General features: G+C 41.8%; 1 protein-coding gene across 4 annotated transcripts; it reads right to left on the bottom strand.

Annotated features, from left to right (window-relative positions):
- Positions 1-2,315: 2,315 nt before the first annotated feature.
- On the bottom strand, positions 2,316-20,195 carry KRCC1 (lysine rich coiled-coil 1). Of its 4 annotated transcripts, none has more exons than XM_061466479.1 (7): positions 20,139-20,195; positions 9,228-9,343; positions 7,820-7,906; positions 7,559-7,730; positions 6,618-6,866; positions 5,049-5,148; positions 2,316-3,630 (listed from the first exon to the last, which is right to left on the bottom strand). In XM_061466479.1, the coding sequence occupies exons 1-7, from the start codon at positions 20,176-20,178 to the stop codon at positions 2,829-2,831; spliced, it is 1,566 nt and encodes a 521-aa protein (XP_061322463.1). In that variant the 5' UTR covers positions 20,179-20,195; the 3' UTR covers positions 2,316-2,828. The 4 variants fall into 4 exon arrangements, with proteins under 4 accessions (XP_061322463.1, XP_061322472.1, XP_061322480.1 ...); XM_061466488.1 differs by having other exon boundaries at positions 9,237-9,343; XM_061466496.1 differs by lacking the exon at positions 7,820-7,906 and having other exon boundaries at positions 9,237-9,343.
- Between the last annotated feature and the right edge of the window lie 570 nt (positions 20,196-20,765).

Here is a 20,765-nt window from a genome sequence, read left to right as displayed (position 1 = left end):
CACTGAGAAAACCAAAACCATCTCTTTGCTCTGTCAACTCACAATTTACTATGTTTTCAGAGGCATTAATTTCCTGACTTCCAAAAATGCAACTTCAGAAGGAAGTAAATTGGTACTTACTTCCCTTCCTTGTGTATAAGTGGGGTACCACGTTGTGGCCTTTCCATCTGCTGGAGGTGTGTTTTCTTAAACTGACTTCCTAAGGCAAGGAGGTGTATGTGACCCTATGGAGCAGGGTTCCCCTACCAATGAAGACACTGGCCATATTTGTACAAGCCTATTTGACAGAGTGGCAGAAATAGCAAAGAGATCTTACAATGTCTTTAACTAGATGCTTCGAGAGCAGAGAAAGTCATTATTTGTCTTACATGGGAGCAAGCTGCAGTGCTGCTCACGGTATTCTCACTGCAAAGAGTAGATACAGGAAAGCACTTGAAAACCTCCCCAGTTACACCATAGGACAATACAGGCAGCCTGCAGTTGGCAGTTTACAACAGCTCACAAACGTCATCAGTAGCATAAATACATGATGTTTGCCCAAGTAAATAATGAGAAAAGCAGTTACCGTGTGACCTGAAACTCCCTCATCAGATAAGCAAAGGCTAAGGAAAGCCATGGGAAGTATCCTTGGAAACATACAGAAAGGCATGTAACTCCTGAGTGAGGAAAAAGAGCACTGAAGAAAGCAGAGGCATCACCACCCTCAAACAAAGACAAGGAGAGATTAGGAAAGGGGACCAGAAAAAGGACCCTATGCACACTTAAAACTTAATGATGAATCCACATGGAGCTCTGAGTTCAGGTTCCTGAGACTCCTGACAAATGAACTGTTATTGCCACCTACATGTTCCTGCTAAGTGGTGTTTAGCTGTACATGTATCTAGTTCAACTTGTCTGTTAGAGGATGGACTGAGTTACTTGGTGGCTCAGATGTCAACTACTGAGATTTATAACCTTATCAGCAGCAGGAAAATCTAAATCCAAGATTGCAATCAACCACAAAAACACAAATCCTGAAAAAAATGAAGCAGACTACATTGTTTTCAATGCTTTTCAGCCGACTTCTTATACTTACAAAACCAAAACTAAGACAAATCAGACAGGCTTGAGGGCCCTGGTCTCTGCTCCATCCCACACCACAACCCACAACAGAAAGTTTCAGTTGGGCAGCGTTACTGTGAGCAGCAGCTCAGCACAGGTGCCTCTACAAACAGACTAACCCAGGGGAAAGTGCAGCCTGAGCAGTGCAAACTAAGAGCATGATGGCTTTGAGATCCCACATCAAGGCTTAGAAAACCTTCCTTGGAACCTGCAGGCAGTAAGAGAGATGTTAAATGGTGTCTTATGAAACTGCTTTTAAATGATCACTTGTCAGAACTTAACTGTATTTACTCAGTCCAGCAGCTTTCAGTAAGACATCACACAGGCTTCAAATCGTCTATGCAATCCCAGCTCAACAGTGCAAAGAGATCATGCAACCCCCCTCTTTCTCTTGGGCATCCTGCCTGTCCCTGGCTCTGTAGACACTGCTGCATTTCCAGTGTCCATGGCTTACTGAAGGTCTCATCTGAGAGTCCTGGGAGCAACACAAGAGCTTAAACACCATCATATGTCCTACATACATATATGTAGGACATCAGTGCTTATGCCACAATGGCATATATCCATGAATGGAAGTGTAGTGTCATGACATTTAAAATGGGAATACAAAGCCGTTACAGATTTTTCAGGATATGGTTTGGATCACAAACCTTGGGTCACAAATGTTCCATTCCTTCTGTACATCACTTTGAGTGCATGAAGCAGAACACAGCCTCGTAGAATCATAGAAACATAAAATCATAGAATGGATTGGGTTGGAAATGACCTTAAGATCATCCAGTTCCAATCCCCTTTCATGGGCAGGGACACCTCCCAGTAGACCATGTCACCCAAGGCTTTGTCCAGCCTGGCCTTGAACACTGCCGGGGATGGAGCATTCACTATTTGTTGGGCAACCCCATTCCAGTGCCTCACCACCCTCACAGTGAAGAACTTCTTCATATCTAACCTAAACTTCTCCTGTTTAAGTTTGAACCCATCACCCCTTGTCTTATTGCTACAGTCCCTAAGGAAGAGTCCCTGTCCAGCATCCTTGTAGGCCCCCTTCACACACTGGAAGCTGCTATGAGGCCTCCATGCAGCTTCTCTTCTCCAGGCTGAACAGCCCCAACTTTCTTAGCCTGTCTTCACTGGCCTCATGTTTGCACCTTTTCTGTGTTTCCTAAATTAAACTAAAAATGAACAATACAACGAAAAAAACCTACTAGACGATGTACATCTGAGAACCATTTGCATGTTTAATGGGCTCATTTTCCATTCACAACTGGGTGACAAACAAGCCAAAACAATACCAACACCCCAAAGACCCAACAGCAAGTAAGATCTGGAACCAAAAGCCTTTCACATTCTCCTGGCACAGAAATGGTGACAGACATGGCTGGAAACACTGTAGTGAACAATAACAGACACCTCAACAGTAGGTACCATTAACAGCACAAATAACCTGTATCTGGTGAAATTCCAACAGTATTCTTTAAACTACTGCCCCGTATTTGTGGTATATTCCAGGAGAGATTACAAGCTTTTAAACTCACATAACTGCAATGGCTACCGTATGTGTAAGATTAAAACTGACTCCTAACTACTGCCACAACATTTCAGAAGACAGGATTGTTCTCACCCCCAGATCGGAACAAAACCTTTTGTTTTAAAACCCCCAAAAGTGATATTATGGTATCAAATGGGTAAGTGAGCATACAAACAGAATCAACTTCTTAAAACCTTTATCAATATCCCAAAGATTCAACCCAAAGTAGCTCCTCTTCTCTTTTGCCCCCTCTTTGGGTCTTCTCTTTATCCTCCTTGGGATTTTTACTGTTTTCTTCAGCAGGGCTCTCTTTAAGTATCTTGTCTTTATCAGGTCTTGATTTCTTCTTACTCACCAAGCCCATCTCAACTTTTATTTTCTTTTGTTTCTCATTCAACTTCTCCTTTTCTTTTCCAACATCTGCACCTTCACTACTTTTCTTTCTTTTCCACTTTGGGGCTTCTTTCTCATACTTCACCTCTTCATTGATGGATTCTTCCTCCTCCTTGAAACATTTTATCTGAGATTTCTGTTCTTTCCTGTAGGAATTGGTAGAAGTTTCAGGAACTGTAAGACTGTAGCAGTCTATACGCTCTGCAGCCAACAGGCTGAAGCTCTTATCACTGATGATGGCTACCTCAGATTGCTCTTCTTTACAGTATCCCTTGTTATAGCAACAATTAGGTGTCATTTCTAGTGTGTGCTCACATGCTGATGGCCAACTTAGTGATCTCTTTTCCCCAGTATTTGCAGGTGACTCGGTGTTTGAGATAAGGCTGGAATGTCCTTGTTGACACACAGAGTTTGAAGATACAACCTCACCAAGGTCACCTTCATCTTCAATGTTTGTATCTTGAATCCATTCCTCTTCTACTTTCACTAAACACTCCCTTGGCTCTTGCCCTTTAGCCTCCTGAACTTCAATGCAATCCATTAATTCATCTTGCAAGGAGTCAGGGGTTTTGTTTGGTTTCTTCATGACATTAGCCAGCTTTGTTTCTCTGCGTAAACTGGACAGAAAGTCTTAGTTATTAATACTGACTGATTTCACTGGCATCTGTTGAGTTAAAATAAACAGGTCACATTTCCAGAGATAGAAAAAGAACATACTCCAAGTGTGGACCCTGTTACACTCAATTGTATCTGTAAAGCTGAAGTTCCAGGGTACAAATTCTACTCTTTGTGAAAACTAAAGATCCAGAATAACTTCCTGCACATCAAATGAGTTTCTTGTGAGCTGAGATGCTGCAGGAATAAGCTGCTTTTCAAACGACTGCATACATTTTAAAAGTACCCCTAAACGCCCAAATTTAATATTCTCTCTTATGAACTAATCTCCAGTTAGCTGCAGATAAGAAGCAATTACATTAAATACCGTCAAGTAATGAAGTTACTCATTTCTTTATGAGATCCATTCTATTGAACTATTGCAGGACACAGGCAAGCTGTGTGACTCCACAGAAACAACCAACCCAGATGGCTAAAACCCTAACAAGGTAAATGTGGTCCCAAAGGCAAAACTACTTGTCAGTTTATATTCTATCCTCTCTTTCCTCAGGCTGGAAGATAAAGTGTTAGATGACAAAGATACTCCCTGAAGGGCAGCTCCAAAGACCCATACCTTAAATGTATCTTGTTCTGCCTTAATTCACCAGCTTTATACATTCATTTTGTTAAACTGTAGCCCTGTAGCAGTTTCCTATACTCCTGTCTTTGGAGACTCTAATCCTGTTCACTAAGCAAATGTTTGAAGTAATATCACTTCTATATCAGTGTCTTGTGATTATATTATTATTGTGCCTTCACTTAAAACATGTCTTACCAAAACATTTATCTTATAAGTAGTTTTGATATTTAGCCTACAAACACAGCTCTTAATTCACCACAACATCCATTCTGCAATTAACAGTCTACAAGCCCTCTTCTGGGTAAAAGGGAAAACACAAGAGCTATAATCTATCCCATAAATTATCTTATGCCAAATGTAAGACACGTGTTGATGAATTCTGAAAACAACACAACTGATGGAGACTTGGTGCTTTTCAGGATTATGGTCTTCTTTGCCCTGCCAATAGGAATCTTTAAGATCAGATCATTTCGTTTTAGACTGAGCACTGAAGATGCTGTACCAAAATAGGTGCTGCTATCCCCAGACAGCAAAACAAGTGGGGAAACTGTACAGGTTTCAGGACTTTTCCTGTGGGTTGTCACTGAAGATGTAACTGTGAGAACTCTTAACACTGAATTTCAGTCACAAGTATGATGCTTAAATGGACAGTGCACCTTAAAACCAGTAAACTGACCAATCCCAAAAGCAACAAAACCCCCCCAGGCTAATCAAAGTCACTTAACAGCAAACAACAGGACTAGTGGAAAAAGTTTGAAACTAAAAACTTCTAGTATAGTTTGACTGACTTACTTAATCCTGTGCTTCTTTCCTTGCAGGTGGGACTGCCATGTTTCTATAGATGTAAGTGTGACATCACATACAGGGCAAATGTAATAACCAACTCCAATTGCTGCAAAGAAGGAAAATGTAAGTTTGAGAGACTGCAACTGAAAAGCAAAATCCAAAGCACATCACAATCCCATCCCATGCAAGAGTCCTAACATGATGACATAAACAGTGTTTATGGACAGATAAGAGTCTCTGCTGCAGTTTTACACTAGAATAATACTTCTGAAGGGAGCTGGTAAGGTGTCCAGCTGCAATGTAACCATGGTTTAAACACTACCAAAGATTATATTTTTGATGACTGAAGTGATCCAACATAATGCCATTAACTGTTGTCAAATGCTGATGAGAACGAACTGTACTGAAAAATTCAATACTATTGTATATACCTGACCCAAAGCAAGTACCAACAGATACCAGCCCAGTCAGTCCAGAATTAACTAAAATGAGATCAGTTTAAACACTACCTGTTCAAATGTTCATGCAGCTTTGGTTCAAACCTGAGAAGAGGGAATTGTCCGTACAGTACAGTATGAATATGGTACATGGAGCCTCAGGCAAATATAAGATCAGACGAGGAAACACCTTGTGCTTTCTAGGTTATCATTTTCTCCTACAGGCTTTGCCATCCATAGACCTATGTATTCTGAAATCAGAGAGCAACCCTTTTCCCCATGCAAACCCAAGAGCTTCATCCATTAGCAGCATTAATTCCATCAGGATATTGCTTTACATCAAAGTATATTATTCAAATTATAGCATGACTTAATGAGAACTGTTAACAATGACTTTTGACTATCAGGTAGGCATTTTAATTCCTTACTAAAGAAAGCATTGACAGTTCTGTTGCACAGGACCAGATGATGCCCTCTCAGAAGTAATGGACAGCAACAGGGCCCTGGCTTTGGACACAGTTCTTGAGCTGCAGGCAGTCCTAATGGGAGGCTGGGGAACAATAAATGTTTAGGAAATAGATTTCCTTATGTGTGAAGACAGAAATACATCTGACAAGCAGTTCCATGAATAAAAGATTAAGGGAAGACATGACACCAGTTTTCAATTATTTAAAGAATGAGACAAAAAAAGAAACAAATGATTCAATTCTTGTGCCTGCTTCTTGTTCTGTGCATAGTGAAGAAATACACTGTGGTCAGAGAAAGCTGAGTTCAATGTCAGTAGGAAGTTTTAACATCGAGAAGAAGACCTGGGACACGTTCCTTATGGAGGCTGTGTAGTTTTCAGCATAAATGGTTTTTAAGAACAAGGTGGATGAACATCTTAAGAATGACACAGGCAAAACTGATCCTGACCTTGGATTTAGGGGACTGGGGTATTGTCTGTAACCCTCTGAATTTGATTACAGAGAACTTTAACAGCTCACAGACCAAACAGAAAGGAAAAAATGAACTTTTTCTCTAGCATAGGAGAAGCCTATAATTTCCTTGCACACATCAGAGTAGTTCCTTGCACAAATCAGAAGTGAGAACCCAAGCTACACTCAGAGACTGCAACACTTGTTCACATTCTGCTTACCACTTGTGCTGGATTCTGCAGGGACAGCTTTGTCTCCCAGCTCCTCCATTAGCTTTTTACGTGCTTCATTTCTTCTGTGTTTCTTACCACTGTAATGCTGCTGGGCTATAACTGGTTTATTAAAGGAAGCACAGCAGAGCCTGCAAAACCTGTTTGGATCACTGGACATCAATCCTGTGTTGGAGGATGATGAAGACTCTTCAGCTCCTGAAGGCTGCAAGGGCTTCTCACCCAGTGGCTGTTGTAAAGCTGGAGACATGGAAGCAGAGACAGCACAGGGAAGGCTAAAACAATTCCAAGGAACAAAATAGACTACAGAGCAATCTGCTGGGTGCTGAACTACTTTTAATAGACTATAAAGTATCTCAGTTCTTGATATGAATGTACAGACAGATAAGGAATATAACCCTGGAATATTCAGAATCCCCACCATTAGATACTTGAAAATCAGCTGTGTTTGATGACTGGTCACTCTAAGGTCCTTATACAGTCCAAGAGATGAACCCTTGCAGAGGGTGATTCAGAGCATATAAACTATGCTTCACCCTTACAGTTCAGCAACTTTTACAAGACTAACACCGGTTCAGTGTTGCTCATGGACTGTTGTTTTAATTTTTTATCATATTCATTATGAGTGGAACAACTTGTTGGCACTGCAGTGAATTCTCAGAACAATGATCACCTTTCATTAATAAAAAATGAGTAATATTTGCCTTTCGTTTCAGTCAATGAAAGGGAATTTGAAAGCAAGGTTCCATGGCTTCAGAGCTGTGCAGGGGAACATCACTGTTTATTCACCTATGTAGTTACTGCAAGACAGCTCCACAACTTTGGCAGCATTGAAAAGCATAGAGACATGGCAAGTGTAGGAAGATACTTCTCTGTATTTGTTTCAGAGAGTGACAGGAAAACACATGCAAAGCAAACTCTTTATTCCTTACCAGGACCAATCTGCATGTCCTGTGCTGGCATGTGGGCTTCCTTGGAGAACTGCTTCACGTTTTTAGCATGGGTCTTTCCCAAGTAGTGAGACAAAGCATCGACTGGGGAAGTAAACAACACGTTGCAGAGACTGCAGTACTTGTATTTGCTCACTGCCTCACCCTCATCCATCTGAAAGCAGACAAGGGCAAGCTCAGTTAGAAGCATTCACTGAAGTATACAAGGAAAAGCTTTATTTAGCAATGAAGAGGAACAGTCACCTGAAAATCAACACCATCTGTTTTCTTCTGTCTCTTATCTCCATGCATTTGGATGTAAATATGAACTTTCTGAGCATGTTTTTTGCCCTGGGAAGAGAAGAATTACTCCTGTTTCAGTAATAAGGATCCACACAAGTGATATATCCAGTGACGGGGACTCTAGTCATCAAAACCTACTTTCAACATTTGCCAAACTGCGTTTGTATAAAGCAGAGCCACAAGTGGACAAATCCCAGTTCATGGCACAATACTATACTTTAATCAATAATGTAGTACTTAGGTTTACTCAGAGCATTTTGCCTCAGCAGCCTTTGGAGTCATTTACATTCAACTCTTTGGGGAATCAAAAATGCTGACATGTCCCCTTACAAATAGGGATGCTAAAATAGGAAAGGAACGCCGCCATGCCACAAAGCCAGTCTACTGTGCTGCTTTACCACTGAGCCTGGGGGCTTGATATCAAGGCTGTCCCCTGTCCTGACACAGAAGAATGACAGGCAATGACTTACCTGAGAAGTCTAGCCTCCCCAGAGAGTCAGTGGAGAGAAACAAGTTTCCCTGGAAAGCTGAGTTAAAGTTATCTCCAGCTTGGAGTCAGCCTGCAGAGATTCCTGCACCATTCTACTGAGGATACAACAGTCCAGGTAACTAACATTGGGTGTTAATGTATACTTCCCTCAGAGGCAATTACTTTTTAATTCTTAGATGCTCTCTCACTTGTAACACACCCTCATGATAACCTATACAGTGGGAACCTACAAAGCAAAAGAATTGCCTTCTCTGATGTGATGCTTTTCAGATGTCTTTTAAGGATTCTGAGGAGTAGTGCAAGACATTATAACAATATTATCAAACAGGAAGGGGTCCTATCATGCCTGGCTAGTTAATACAAGCGAGGAAAAGAAAAAGTTACTTATTTGCATCACTTTGATCTATAATGGTGAATCAGGTAAGTTTACAATTGCATCCATCATCCTCAGCTGGATTTAGATCCAAGAAACAGAGCATCAAACTGAGGGTCTGAACCCTGCCAAGTCCTAACAGCACAATTGCTGCTTAATGGTGTACAGAGCAGCACATGTACTGTTGGGTGAAAAGACAGGAGCATGACCTTGGTCCTCCATAGCACTGCCCTGTACTGTACATGCGTCCTGCGTCATGTGGTACAGAACTGCTTCAATTCCATATACAGCATGGCCTAAATTTGCTCACTTCCTTCTGAAGTCATGCTACAATATGCAGCTGATTGCCCTTCACTATCACTGAACCCACAATCTGCACAACATTCAAGTCTGGTTAATGTCTAAAGCCAAGCATAAGCCTTGGAAAACACACTATAAAAAGACTTCTGTAACACTACACAGAAACCCCAAACAAACCAAAGCCCCAGTGCTAGGAGAAATCCTACCCAGCCTACCTTGTAGTGTGATATCCTTTCAGACTCAAACTGCAGCCCTGCCCTGCAAACCTTACAGTAAGTGTCGGTGAAAAGGTCTCTCCTTGTTGCTTCATCTAAAATGTCCTCTAAATGGAAACAGCAAAAGACAAAAATCAGCCAATTTTTAGGACAAGATATATTGCTCATATGAAACATCAACCCCTTCGACATTCACATGTAGCAGTGGATGAAGGAACCAATGTTCACCCACTGAATCACACTGTGCCTCATGGTGGCTTCAAATAAATGCTGTAAAGCCACTGGAACCTTCCTGCTTACCAAAGTATTGCTCTCATGGACGTATGGAGTACTGCTGTAAGAGTACCTGGGCTTTAAAAACACAGAGACTTTTCACTGAGTTGTCAATCTGCTTCAAATAGGCCACAATATCAGAAATACTTGACTAACAGTTTTAAAAGAACAATTTTAAGTGGACTGGATCACACAGTCAGTTAAATATGGGAATATTCCTTAAAGAAGAGATTTATAGAAAGCCTGGCAGTAGCTCACTGCATGAGAAAGCCCAAGAGCTCTCAGATGCTTAGGGAGGTTATACCCATGTGCCCTACAGCAATTTAACCGATTCAATTATACGGGAAAAATTGCTCCAATAGCTTGTTTGATTTTCTTTGCCCTTTTACCAGTTAACTCATGGCCTCTATACACTTTAATTCATACTAATATTGGCCCAGACTTGAAGCTATTCCTGAATAATCGTATGTGCAGGCACATTTGAATGGAGGGGACACTCTAAAAAGCACTTAAAAGTAGTACTTAACATCATGTCAGTTGAGAATTAAACACACCCTTCAGAGGAGCACAGCTGTGCTAGCAAAACCCTTACAAAGATAAAGCTACATCCCCACTCCTGTTCTTTCTCAACACACCTCAGTTCATTAGAGAGGCCAATTTAACTTACATAGCTTGAAACACTTCTCTAATACAGTATGCTTTCAAGGAGCAAGTCTACCCATGCTGTACACCACCAAAGCTTCTTTTGTGCTGGCAAATTCTGACTACCTATCTCTTTTTCATCCTAGGAAGGTGACACTAATTCCAACTAAGCTGGAATACCACTTTTTGGCATGCCCTGCTCTTAAAAATAAGCCACAGTTTAAAACAAAAATAAAGGAAGCCACATAACTACAGTTCAATTAAACCATGCTCTTCAAATGAAGTTGAGGTTGAAGAGAATATATTGGGGAAAGTATCGTGATGTCTTAACTTTATGGGTTTAAACTGAAACAGGGGAAGTTCAGGTTAGAGATAAAGAAGTTCTTCACTGGGAGGGTGGTGAGGCACCGGCACAGGTTGCCCAACGAATAGTGAATGCTCCACCTCTGGCAGCGTTCAAGGCCGGGTTGGACAGAGCCTTGGGTGGCATGGTCTAGTGTGAGGTGTCCCTGCCCATGGCAGGGGGTTGGAACTGGATGATCTTAAGGTCCTTTTCAACCCAAACCATTCTATGATTCTATAGCCGAGCTTCAACCTCTCCGTTTACCCAATGGTCCATCCTGGAAGCCATGTATAGAGCAGTTGGCTTTCCATGCTTTGCACACAGCCTGGAGCAGAAAGCACTGTGCCCTGTGGTCTCCAGGCTCGGTGCCAAAAAGGCATCAAGAAAGCCATAAAGGCAATCAGCCTTCACCATTATTTCTAAAGATTGCTTTCTGGGCCTCTTGCCAAATTAAAGTCCAAGGGAACATTAAAAACCAGAATCAAATGCTGTGTATTGTGTCCTGTAACTCTAAATAATGACGCTAAGCTGTGGGATGATCAGTTAACAAATGATTAAGGAACGACTAGAGTCTACCCAGTCCCCTGGGACAACACACGACTGCCACCCTTGCACAAGGAAAAAGCTTTGCACAGTGCATGAATTTTGGTACAAACTATATACTTTATATATATACTGTATACTTTAACTGAGCTGGAATGTAGCCTCAGTGGAAGCCCGAAACAAAGAATGCCAACCATGCGTAACCAGCTGAGAATCTATGGGCACTGAAAAAACCCGAGAAATTGCAGACACAGAGATATTTCTCAGCCTGTGTGCATGGCCAACCCCACTCTGCCTTCCCAAAGTGAAATGTTTAACATACACGTCTTAATAAAGTTGGCTCTGATGAGGCTTCTGGCTGCGATTGCCATGATGACTGGGTATCAAAATGCCACTGTCTGGCACGGCTTACCAATGAAAGAATTCACCTTCTAATAAAACCTTTATTTTCATGAGGTACAAAGGCCAGGTGCCTTGTCCTTTAGAGCTTTTGTATTCTGTAGTACGACCCATCCAGAAACGCTCAATACTCTACAGTTACTGATTCACATAACTTAACCCCTTCAAACAGAGGAGTGAAGGATGGACACGATACCTTGATACACAAAAATATCCAATGACTTGGTTTTGGGCATTAGATGAAAGTCCATCTTGTACCCAAAGCACATGAACTGCCAATGTCTGTAGCAGAAAAAGCCACTTAGGAAAATTACATCAGTTTGCTCAAGTGTACTGAGCTGTAAAACCAGCTCCCTAGAGAAAGATAAATGCAACTTCAATGTAACCAGGCACAAGGCTATGAAATGCTATTATCACTCTATTTCAATTTGCATAGCTTCTCACTGTAAAACACATCTCTGTTTCAAAGACAGACTTCTTTATATTACTTAAGGACACTATCCTAAGCATGTCTTCCTTGACTTAGCACTGAATTCCACTGCCTTCTTGGTGGACAAAACCCAATCAATGCTTGCTACAAAAATACCCTAAAAACAGAATAACATGAAAAATTAAGAACATTAGAATGTGAAATTAAACTTGCTTTTTCTTGGATGACCACTGCAGGAAAAGCTTGGATTACAGGGAGCAGAAGCCTGGTTGTCCAAGTAACTTTTTGTTGTGCCTCTTGGAGCCATCCTGAACCCTGTTGTGTCCTTGTCCTCAATGGCATTTTGTACTACCTGATGAATTGCACTAAAATATATTCTAGAGATGTTTCAAATATTGCTCTTTATTGTTACAAGAGCCATTTTCATTCTTCAATACTGTGAAAAGGTGACAGGATTTGACTTAAGATTCTTCTTTGGAAATTTATTAAATCTTAGCCCTCTTTTCTTAATGCTGTGTCTTCAATTTCTCATTAAGTCTTTCCAATTTTCACCTCTTAACATTGTCTTCCCCCTGCTTTAGCTCAGTCTTTTCTCAAGGTAAAGCAGTGATGAATGCAGAGTTACCATAATCTCAGTAAAGTCTCCTCCTACTTCAGTCTAACCCTTGTACCATTGTTAAACCCAAGAATTGATCCCCCATCCCCCTCCCCCCCCCAAGAAAAATAGCTACAAAAATAAAGACAGAGTTCACAACACTTGTCTTCGTTTTGGACCCTTAAAGATTTGCTCTACTCAGTTTTTCTCCATGGTCACAAGATGACTATTAACACGTATCACATGAAACAGGCAGGGTTCCCAAACAATAACTTGGCTGGGGAGCACAGGCCAGCACCATGAGAATGACAACGTACCATGCTTTAATGCAGCTCTTGGCTTTCACATGCTGTTATGTTAGCAAATACATGGGAATTCAGCTTCAGCTTCAGCTTTGCCAGTATGATACAGCCAAGCACAGCATAACCTCACCTGCTTTCCTTAAGGCAAACAAGGCCAGAACATCCCAATCTACAAGCAGGATACAGCAGCTGCTAGTAAAGCTGGTCAGGAGCACAGCTAGCCAGCACTTCTGAGAATGCTGGGTTGCCACTTTTAAAACCCCTGATCTGAATTTCAGCCCCAAACCACATGAACACCTATACATATAACCAGAGCCTTTTGCTTTTTATTTTCTATATGGTTAGTGGATTTTTAATCACATACATATGCCTTGGATAATGTATTTCCATCCAGTCTTCTGACAAACTGCATGGAGACAGGTTCAGGAATGAATAGATATGTCTCTCACTTAAATCCCAACCAGGCAGCGAGTTGTAAATGCTGTTCAATTCGGTCTGCGCAACTGCAGGCTCCTTCCCAATGGCAAGCACACACATCAACAGCCTTTGCTAACACATCTCTGCTCTCTTCCAGAGAAGGGTCAAAAACCAGTCTGCCCTTTCTCCTTTTATCTGTGCCTCAAGATCATTTGCAACACACAGAAATGATAGAGCATGGGAAAATCTATGCTACTGCTGCCTGTGTGCAACCAGTTCCATAAATATTAAGCTGAACATGAGGCCTTCAGCTTTCAGACTAACATCCTTCCTGGCAAGTAAGAAAACTTTTGTAAAGGAAATAGTTCTCCTTACAGTTTGCAACTGTACTACCAGAAACCTTTCAGAGAATCAAGCAAAAGCAGTGGCCTTACACAACTGCCACACTGACCTTTACATGCCTTCAAAATGTTTACATAGAAGCACTGGTATCATGAATTTGGAGCAACTGTTTGGATCAACTTTCTGTCATTAAATGGTTCACTGCAGAACAGACCAACAGCTGTTTGCCACAAAGGGACTGATCCTTAATAAAAGCATGTGGTTAAAAAAGTTTTAGAAATATAAGACAAGAGATTGATTTTTTTTTTTTTAAGAAAATAAAATCATTCACGATTTGTGATTAAGTCAACCAGTAATTTTCAGTGTGTTTTTTCCTTTATTTTTAGGCTATTCCCCAAAACAACTGCTTAGGTTTGTGAACAGCCCACACTTTGGAGGAATAACAGGTCTCTGGACTATCTGGAGCCATTAATCCAGCCTCCTATTTACTAATCACCCAAGGGTAATAATTTCTCCTGTGATTCTTAGTAGGTCTTAGGCCTGTTCTTTCCTCAGCTGTATCATGAACCCTGTGGTACCTGGTACTGCCACAGACATGCTGTGAGATCTCATGTTCTGTGAAGTCCACTGACATCCTAAGAAAAGGACATATTATAGCAACAGCAAATATTAACAGCAGTTTATGTACCTAAAAGGATGCACAAAGTGAAGCAGCACAAAGGGGTTTCTGGCAATCAAAGGATGAATCTGATCCCATTGAAATGCTAAGAAGAGCTTTGCAAGTGACTTTAGCACAGCTGATTAACCTCAGATAATCACAAATTCCCATTAAAGGAAGTGCAAAGATTCCTCAAAGTTTTAACTCCATGTTCATGGTAAGTGTAGAGCAGTGTAACAATTCCCTCTGGCTTCTGGGCTCAGAAATCCCACCAGATTGGAACCTCTCTTCAATAGTGGCCTTGTTTTCAGAGTCACCTCAGAGCAATGACTGGTCCTGGGCAGAATAGCTTCTGAAAGCACAGATGAGCCACAGATGCCCCTGTCACTAGAAGACACAGGTCTCACATAGTAGATTAAAATGATTAGCTTTGAGGGTGCTCTGTTTACAGGAAGATATGTGACCACACAGGGCTGAAAACAAGAGTGCAGTGCTGGATTTACAAGTGTTTAGAACACCAAGAGTGATTAAAGGCCACTTTCAGTGGGTAGAGTACAAGCATTACAAGAAGTGAAAAGAAGCTTCTGCTCTGCTCTGAGGTGGCGCTGATCACAGCAAAAGGATGCACACAAACAGAAAGGAGCCGGGATGAGAATGGACAATTGCAGTAACATGAGGCTGCACGTGTTAGCTATGTGTATGTAGAGATTTCTTACTTCAAGCAAATTATCAGCTCACCAACACACCATCTGCCTCACCTGTAGCATTTGCTTTGCTCCATTATCCTTCCTAAGCTCTTTTCAGAGGGAACAGGGCTGAGAAATGTACCTGTCAAAGCTGATTAGATGGAATGAGAAATGAGCATTCAAGTACCACCCAGGCACAAAGGGGAAAATCCAGTAATAAAACAGGTAACATTTCCTGTTTCATCATGCTTCACTTGTATGCCCAGAAGGAAAACATGACAGTATAGACTTCCATGAATGTACTATCTATAAGCTATCCTTAAAACAGAAGATATTGACACAAAAAAAGAGAAAATATTATTGTTGTTGGACTGCAAAACCAGAAGAAATCAGAACCTGGAGACAATGCTTCTCTTAGTGATGATCCATGTTAGAACCAACATAGCCCCAAAGGAAAAGCTAGACAAACAGGTGAAATTTTCCATTTTCTTTCCAAAGAAAGGAATCAAATATTGGTTATTCTTTTCAACTATTCTCAGCAGTCACTATAGTTATTTCTGTGATTACTTCAGCTCTTCCTGTGATTCAAGAGCTTAAAATCCAGGACACAGAATAGGTGCCAGAAAGATAATTTTTATCAAACAAAATGTCTACAGAATGCCAAAAAAAGCAAAACACATACATACACAAGTAATTCTGTATTCTTTCTTGGTTTTGTAACACAATTTATGGTACTCATCCGATACTTGGGCATTTTCATAACAGGCTGTTTTACAGTCAGAGTCAAATTCCAGATGCACTGCAGAGACTACGGAGCCCTAACAGAAAAGGCAGGCAGAAGTGGGAGGAAGTAAGAGAGGGCCAAGCTAGAAAGATAGATGTTGCCTCTGCACAGAGAAATGGGGCAAGATGAATTCATCTGGTTATACAGCAGGGGGTCGAACTAAATGATCTTAAGGTCCTTTCCAATCCAAACCATTCCATAATTCTGTGAGTCTATAACGATTTCCTTACTGTTTCTTGATTCTCTGTTATGATCTTAGAAGCACATCTTCAATCTTCATTAATATTAAATCTTCAATGGCACAGCAATTCAATAAAACTCTGACGTAAGAAGACTTAGGGACTTTTAAACTTTATTGTACTTGCATATTTTACTACTTGGGAGACATTCAAAGATGTCTTTTTAACTTTACACCTTTGCTATCTGCTTTCTTACTTTTGCTAAGTTAATCGTAGAGGAATCTTTGTGGTGTGCCATACAGGAAAGGCAGGTGAAGAAAAAGTCTACCCTCAGGGCAGTATAAATGTGGTAGGAAAAATACTAACGTTAATTAAAATGTCAGAAACCAGGTAATTTCAAAAAGCCTCTTCAGCACAGGATTTTCTACCACTTGATTAAAAAGGAAATGCTCCAAGCTTCAGTCTATTATTAATGTTTCTTCCCCGATTCTTGAGGGTAGAGAAGACATAAAGCAGAACAATGCAGTAAAGAAAAAAGTCTAGGCTAGACAAATCCCTTAAGGCAAAGGCATAAAGTTTCAAGTGGAAAGTACTAAACCCACAAAATGACAGAGCTAAATTCTGCCCTCAAACAGCACCAGCATTTTAATGAGAAATGGATGAATTCACATGAATCAAGTTCAACAGCTGCAAGTCCTCAAGAGCAAATATTGACCCACATATTTTCTTCATTTTACAAGCCCCTTCCTGTGGTTGTCTCCAAAGCACAAGCAGTGGGGGTGGAGAATCTTCCCAGGCTACTACCTGTCAGGCTTACAGTAACTGAGGGTGCATGCTGAAGCCTGTCCTAGCTGCAAAGTAGAACAGGTTAATATACATCATGTGCACTATATTAATTTGCTTTATTCTGCAAGCAAGAAAGACAAGAACCTGCACACACAGTTATCTTAGCTGACAGGTTGTAACTTCACCAGATGTGCAAACCCTGCTGCTTGTCATCAGGCAATCATATTACTACTCTGTAACAAGATGAAAGATGAACAAGAGCTTCAATGCTTATAGAGGATCAGCTGTCCAAAACTATGGGCAAACAGCATCCCTGAGATCCAGTCACTTTTGGTTGTGGTACAGCAGGACAGCACAGTCCCTGTATAGGAGAAATCAGAAAGCAGTCTCAGAAATAACCTCAGGTATCCACAGATATCCAGGGAAAGGCCAGGCAAAGATAACAAACTTTAAACCCCTTATCAAGCACACAGAGCTGCAGTTTTACTGCACTGTATTCCCTATACGAGGGAAGCTGAACCAGAGAGATTTTGACTCCCACAGTTAGGAGCAAAAATATTTCTCCAAGGAAATGACACTGTAGTAGCACTAGATTTTCATTTTCTCAGTGAGTTTAGGCACTGAATATCCTTTTGAACGATTCTTTGTTTTGTTTTCAAAGCTCAGGTGATCAGAAAAAGGTGAAATGCCAAACTGGACCCTCTTGGTTGGAAGCAAATGCATGTTTCCATGAAATAGTTTCATCACTCAAACTAGATTTTCCCCCACAGACTACTATAAGAAGTGAACTTACAAGCAGTTATATGCATCTTTGAGTACTACATATTATCACAGCTTTGACTAGGACACATGGCAAAGCCTGCACACATACAGACGGCCTTTGAAGCATATAATTACACTACCAAAAGAGGGATTAAACCCAGCGTTGCCCAAACCTTCTCAAACGTACAAACTAAACCAAAGCAGCGCTAAAAGCCTTGATAAATGGATCTGTGATCTGCTCCGATTCACAACAGCTGCTTAGAACTGGTGTGAAAACAATGCTCCCCCTTCTGCCCAAGGTGAGCAAGGAACAAGAGACTACCTGCTTTTACAGAGCTCTCTCAGGTCAGACAGGACGCAGAAAGCATTTTAAAGCATTAAGATCAAAACAATCTTCAATAATAAAATTAAGGTGTTCGCTTCTTGCAACACAGTTCCCTGCTTCTCTTCATTTTTCTCCCTGTTGGTCCATGTTTTCTTGTTCTCACACTTCTCTGTCCCTGCCTCCCATCACACTGACCTCTGCTCCCTGCCTCCCATCACACCCACGGGAGCTGGGCCAGCCTCTCGCGGCTGAAGCAGATTGACATCAGCTATTCCACTTTTACCAGCAAAAAAGCTGTACTTTTTTCAAGTGTCAAATCATTTTACTGCAATAAATTGCTCAGGATTTCAGAAAACAAGTCTTTGGGGTTTGTTTTTTGTTTCTGTGAGCATAGTTTGATCAGGCCATACTTACATTTTCTTGAAACACACATCAAAATGTGAACAGGGTGCAATCACTGATTAAGTCTATGCTGGGTGGTTGGTTCCTTCTGATGAAGGATCTAATGCATTAGACTTATTAAACACTGTAGGATAAGCTGTTAGATTCCTTGTCAGGCATCAAGTTATTTCTGTTGGATAAAAGACCCTTTCCCCTTTCCACCCTGTCATGGCTGAACCCCTCTTGGGTCTTAAGAACACCTAAGAAATACACCTCCCACTCCCCACTTTGTAAACTCTCTGAGGTAGGTTAAGACAAGTTACTCACCCTTCTGCCCAGCTCCCTCCTGACATATAAATGCTCCCATACAACTGTATCATAGTAGTTTGTGCAATGTTATTTCTCAGCCTACTCTCAGGGCTCTTTAAGACAGGCTTGTGGAATGTGGGGTGAGGAAAATATAAGCAGTGAATTAATACCCTACTATTCCTCCCCCTCCCTCCATTAGTGATGATGTGTAGACTAAAAAAGGAGGAAGAGGGGAAAAGTAGTCATTCATAGCATGAAAGCACTATAAACTGAGTCTAGAAGAAGGATGCATGGTTGTAACTAAAGATTACTTACACTTTCACAGGTACCCAGGGTTTTTATCTTGTTGCCACTGAGCCAAAAGAAACCCCTTAGGCTAAAAGATACAAACAAAAACCCTCATTGGGTCTGTGTGCATAGAAATGAGCAAGAACTACGGCCACAGAAAGTTTCCAAAGCCGAAAGTGCTGTTAATTTTCATTAAGAAAAGGATACCTTCCCTTCCCACCAGGCTATCAAACCATAACATCCAGTTCCACAGCTCTGTTGGGCACAGGTAGGAACTGACAAGCACAACCAGTAGTCCTTTGTGTCTGGCTCACGACAAAACCTGCACTAGCACTAAAAATAAGGGTGGGAACTACCTCTGGACACTAAGGAAACACAACCTCCAGATCCTTAAATTCCCTTGAAATTCCCAAGAGGTCAAAATCCTTCTAAAGTTAAAGGCTTTGCTGCTAACACACCAGAGCCCATTTTGGAGCTCAGGAACATGACGAAATAGGTGTGAAAAATGGAACCGAAAACCTAAACACAGCAAGGCTACGTTCCTAACTTGCCCCAAGTATATTCTTTTGAGGAGAATATATATACTTGTGCTGCTTTTTCCCTCTGGAAAGCTGTTTAAAATAGCTGTCAGTGTTCTACAGAGAGTGATTCATTCCACTGGAGTTATTTCTGTTCAACAGCACTACTAAATGTGACAATGGGGAAACCTCTGTTAAAGGATGTTTCACATACTTAATATTAAGAAAAAGGCCTATGTTTATGCATTGCTAAATGTGTGGCTTTTCTTTTTTTAACTCGATTTTCATTGTACAATTCATAATGCTCATAAACCACTGAGCAAAGCCTTTCAACACGAAGTGGTTTATACTCATTTTGAATGGCTTGGTGTGCCTGGAAGCTCAACACTTATTTTGGGGTGCTATTTGCCAGATTTCAACAGGATGATGCCTCTCTCAGGAGAGAATATCAGGGAAGGAGAGGACATGGAAAGCTCCCATCACTTTAAGCTTCAATTCCAGGGCTCTACATCACAGCTCTGCTACATAACAACCACCTACCTGCCATGTTTAGTTTATGAGAGTAGAGCAAAGCCTCTTTGCACTATAGAATTAAATGTGAGACTGACTTTTACAAGCTGTATACCAAATAGTTTGGGTCTACTGCAGGCACCTCACTGCTCCTTCCACATGCAAAACACAGACAAGACTCACACTGCAGAGGGTTGGAACTACATGACACTTGAAGGTCCCTTCCAACCCAAACAGTTCTGGGATTCCATGATTGCATTTTGCTCTTCTGGCACCAAACTCCCATCACTTTTCACTGCTGGCATCATGAAAACACGCTTTATTTCACAGCGGGGAAAGGCTCTAACACGCCATTACCGCACTATGACAGGCCTCTGCCACCAGTTCCCCTCACGGCCTCTATGGCTCCGCGGGGCCGGGCCTGACTCACCTGTGAGGGAGGCGGAAGCCTCCTCACCCCGCTCCTCCATGGCCCCGGCTGGGAGCCGCCGCCACAGCCGCTCTGCAGGGCCCCCTTCGGGGCTGCGACCTTAACGGCCCGCAGCTGCCGGCCCGCCCGCTCCGAGCTCGCCCCGCGGGCCGCCTCCACCCGACCGGGGCCCTATAACCCGCCCCCCGCCGTGGGCACCGTAACCCGGCTGTGCCCGCCCTCAGTGGCTGCCCCGGCCCGGCCTGGCCTCCCTTCGGGGTCCACAGCCCGCCAGGCTGAGGGGGGGCTGCCCAATAGCTGCTGGTAACTACCAGTATCAGTCTGCTATGGACATCGCAGCTACTGGTAACTGCCTCACACTCTTCAATAGCTTCTGGTAGTTAACAGTAACAGCCTAGTATATGCCTTACAGCTGCTGGTAACTGCCTTGTAACGGTTCAATTGCCACTAGTGACTACCAGTATCAGTCTAGTATCTACATCACAACTACTAGTAACTGCTTCGTGCTGTTCAGTAGCTACTAGGTAACAGCCTAGTATATGCCTCACAACTACTAGTAATTGCCTCATAACTGTTCAATTGCCACTAGTAACTACCAGTGTCAGTCTAGTATATGTCTCACACCTA

This window comes from Pezoporus flaviventris, unplaced genomic scaffold (assembly GCF_033815535.1).
Source record: "Pezoporus flaviventris isolate CSIRO_AGI_PZ_B2104156 unplaced genomic scaffold, CSIRO_AGI_Pfla_v1 ptg000002l, whole genome shotgun sequence".
Lineage (NCBI taxonomy): Eukaryota > Metazoa > Chordata > Aves > Psittaciformes > Psittacidae > Pezoporus > Pezoporus flaviventris.
Note: the sequence above shows the minus strand (reverse complement) of the source record. Positions and strands in the feature narration are given on the sequence as shown.

Bases quoted from the DNA above. Each gene is read 5' to 3' on its own strand.
- KRCC1 (XM_061466479.1), bottom strand. From the start codon at position 20,178: ATGGAGGAGCGGGGTGAGGAGGCTTCCGCCTCCCTCACAG. The intron at 7,907-9,227 runs GTAGGATTTCTC...TTCTCTTCCCAG, and splicing joins CACACTACAAGGTAGGCTGG to GGCAAAAAACATGCTCAGAA. The intron at 3,631-5,048 runs GTAAGTCAGTCA...CAGTTTACGCAG, and splicing joins GGAAAGAAGCACAGGATTAA to AGAAACAAAGCTGGCTAATG.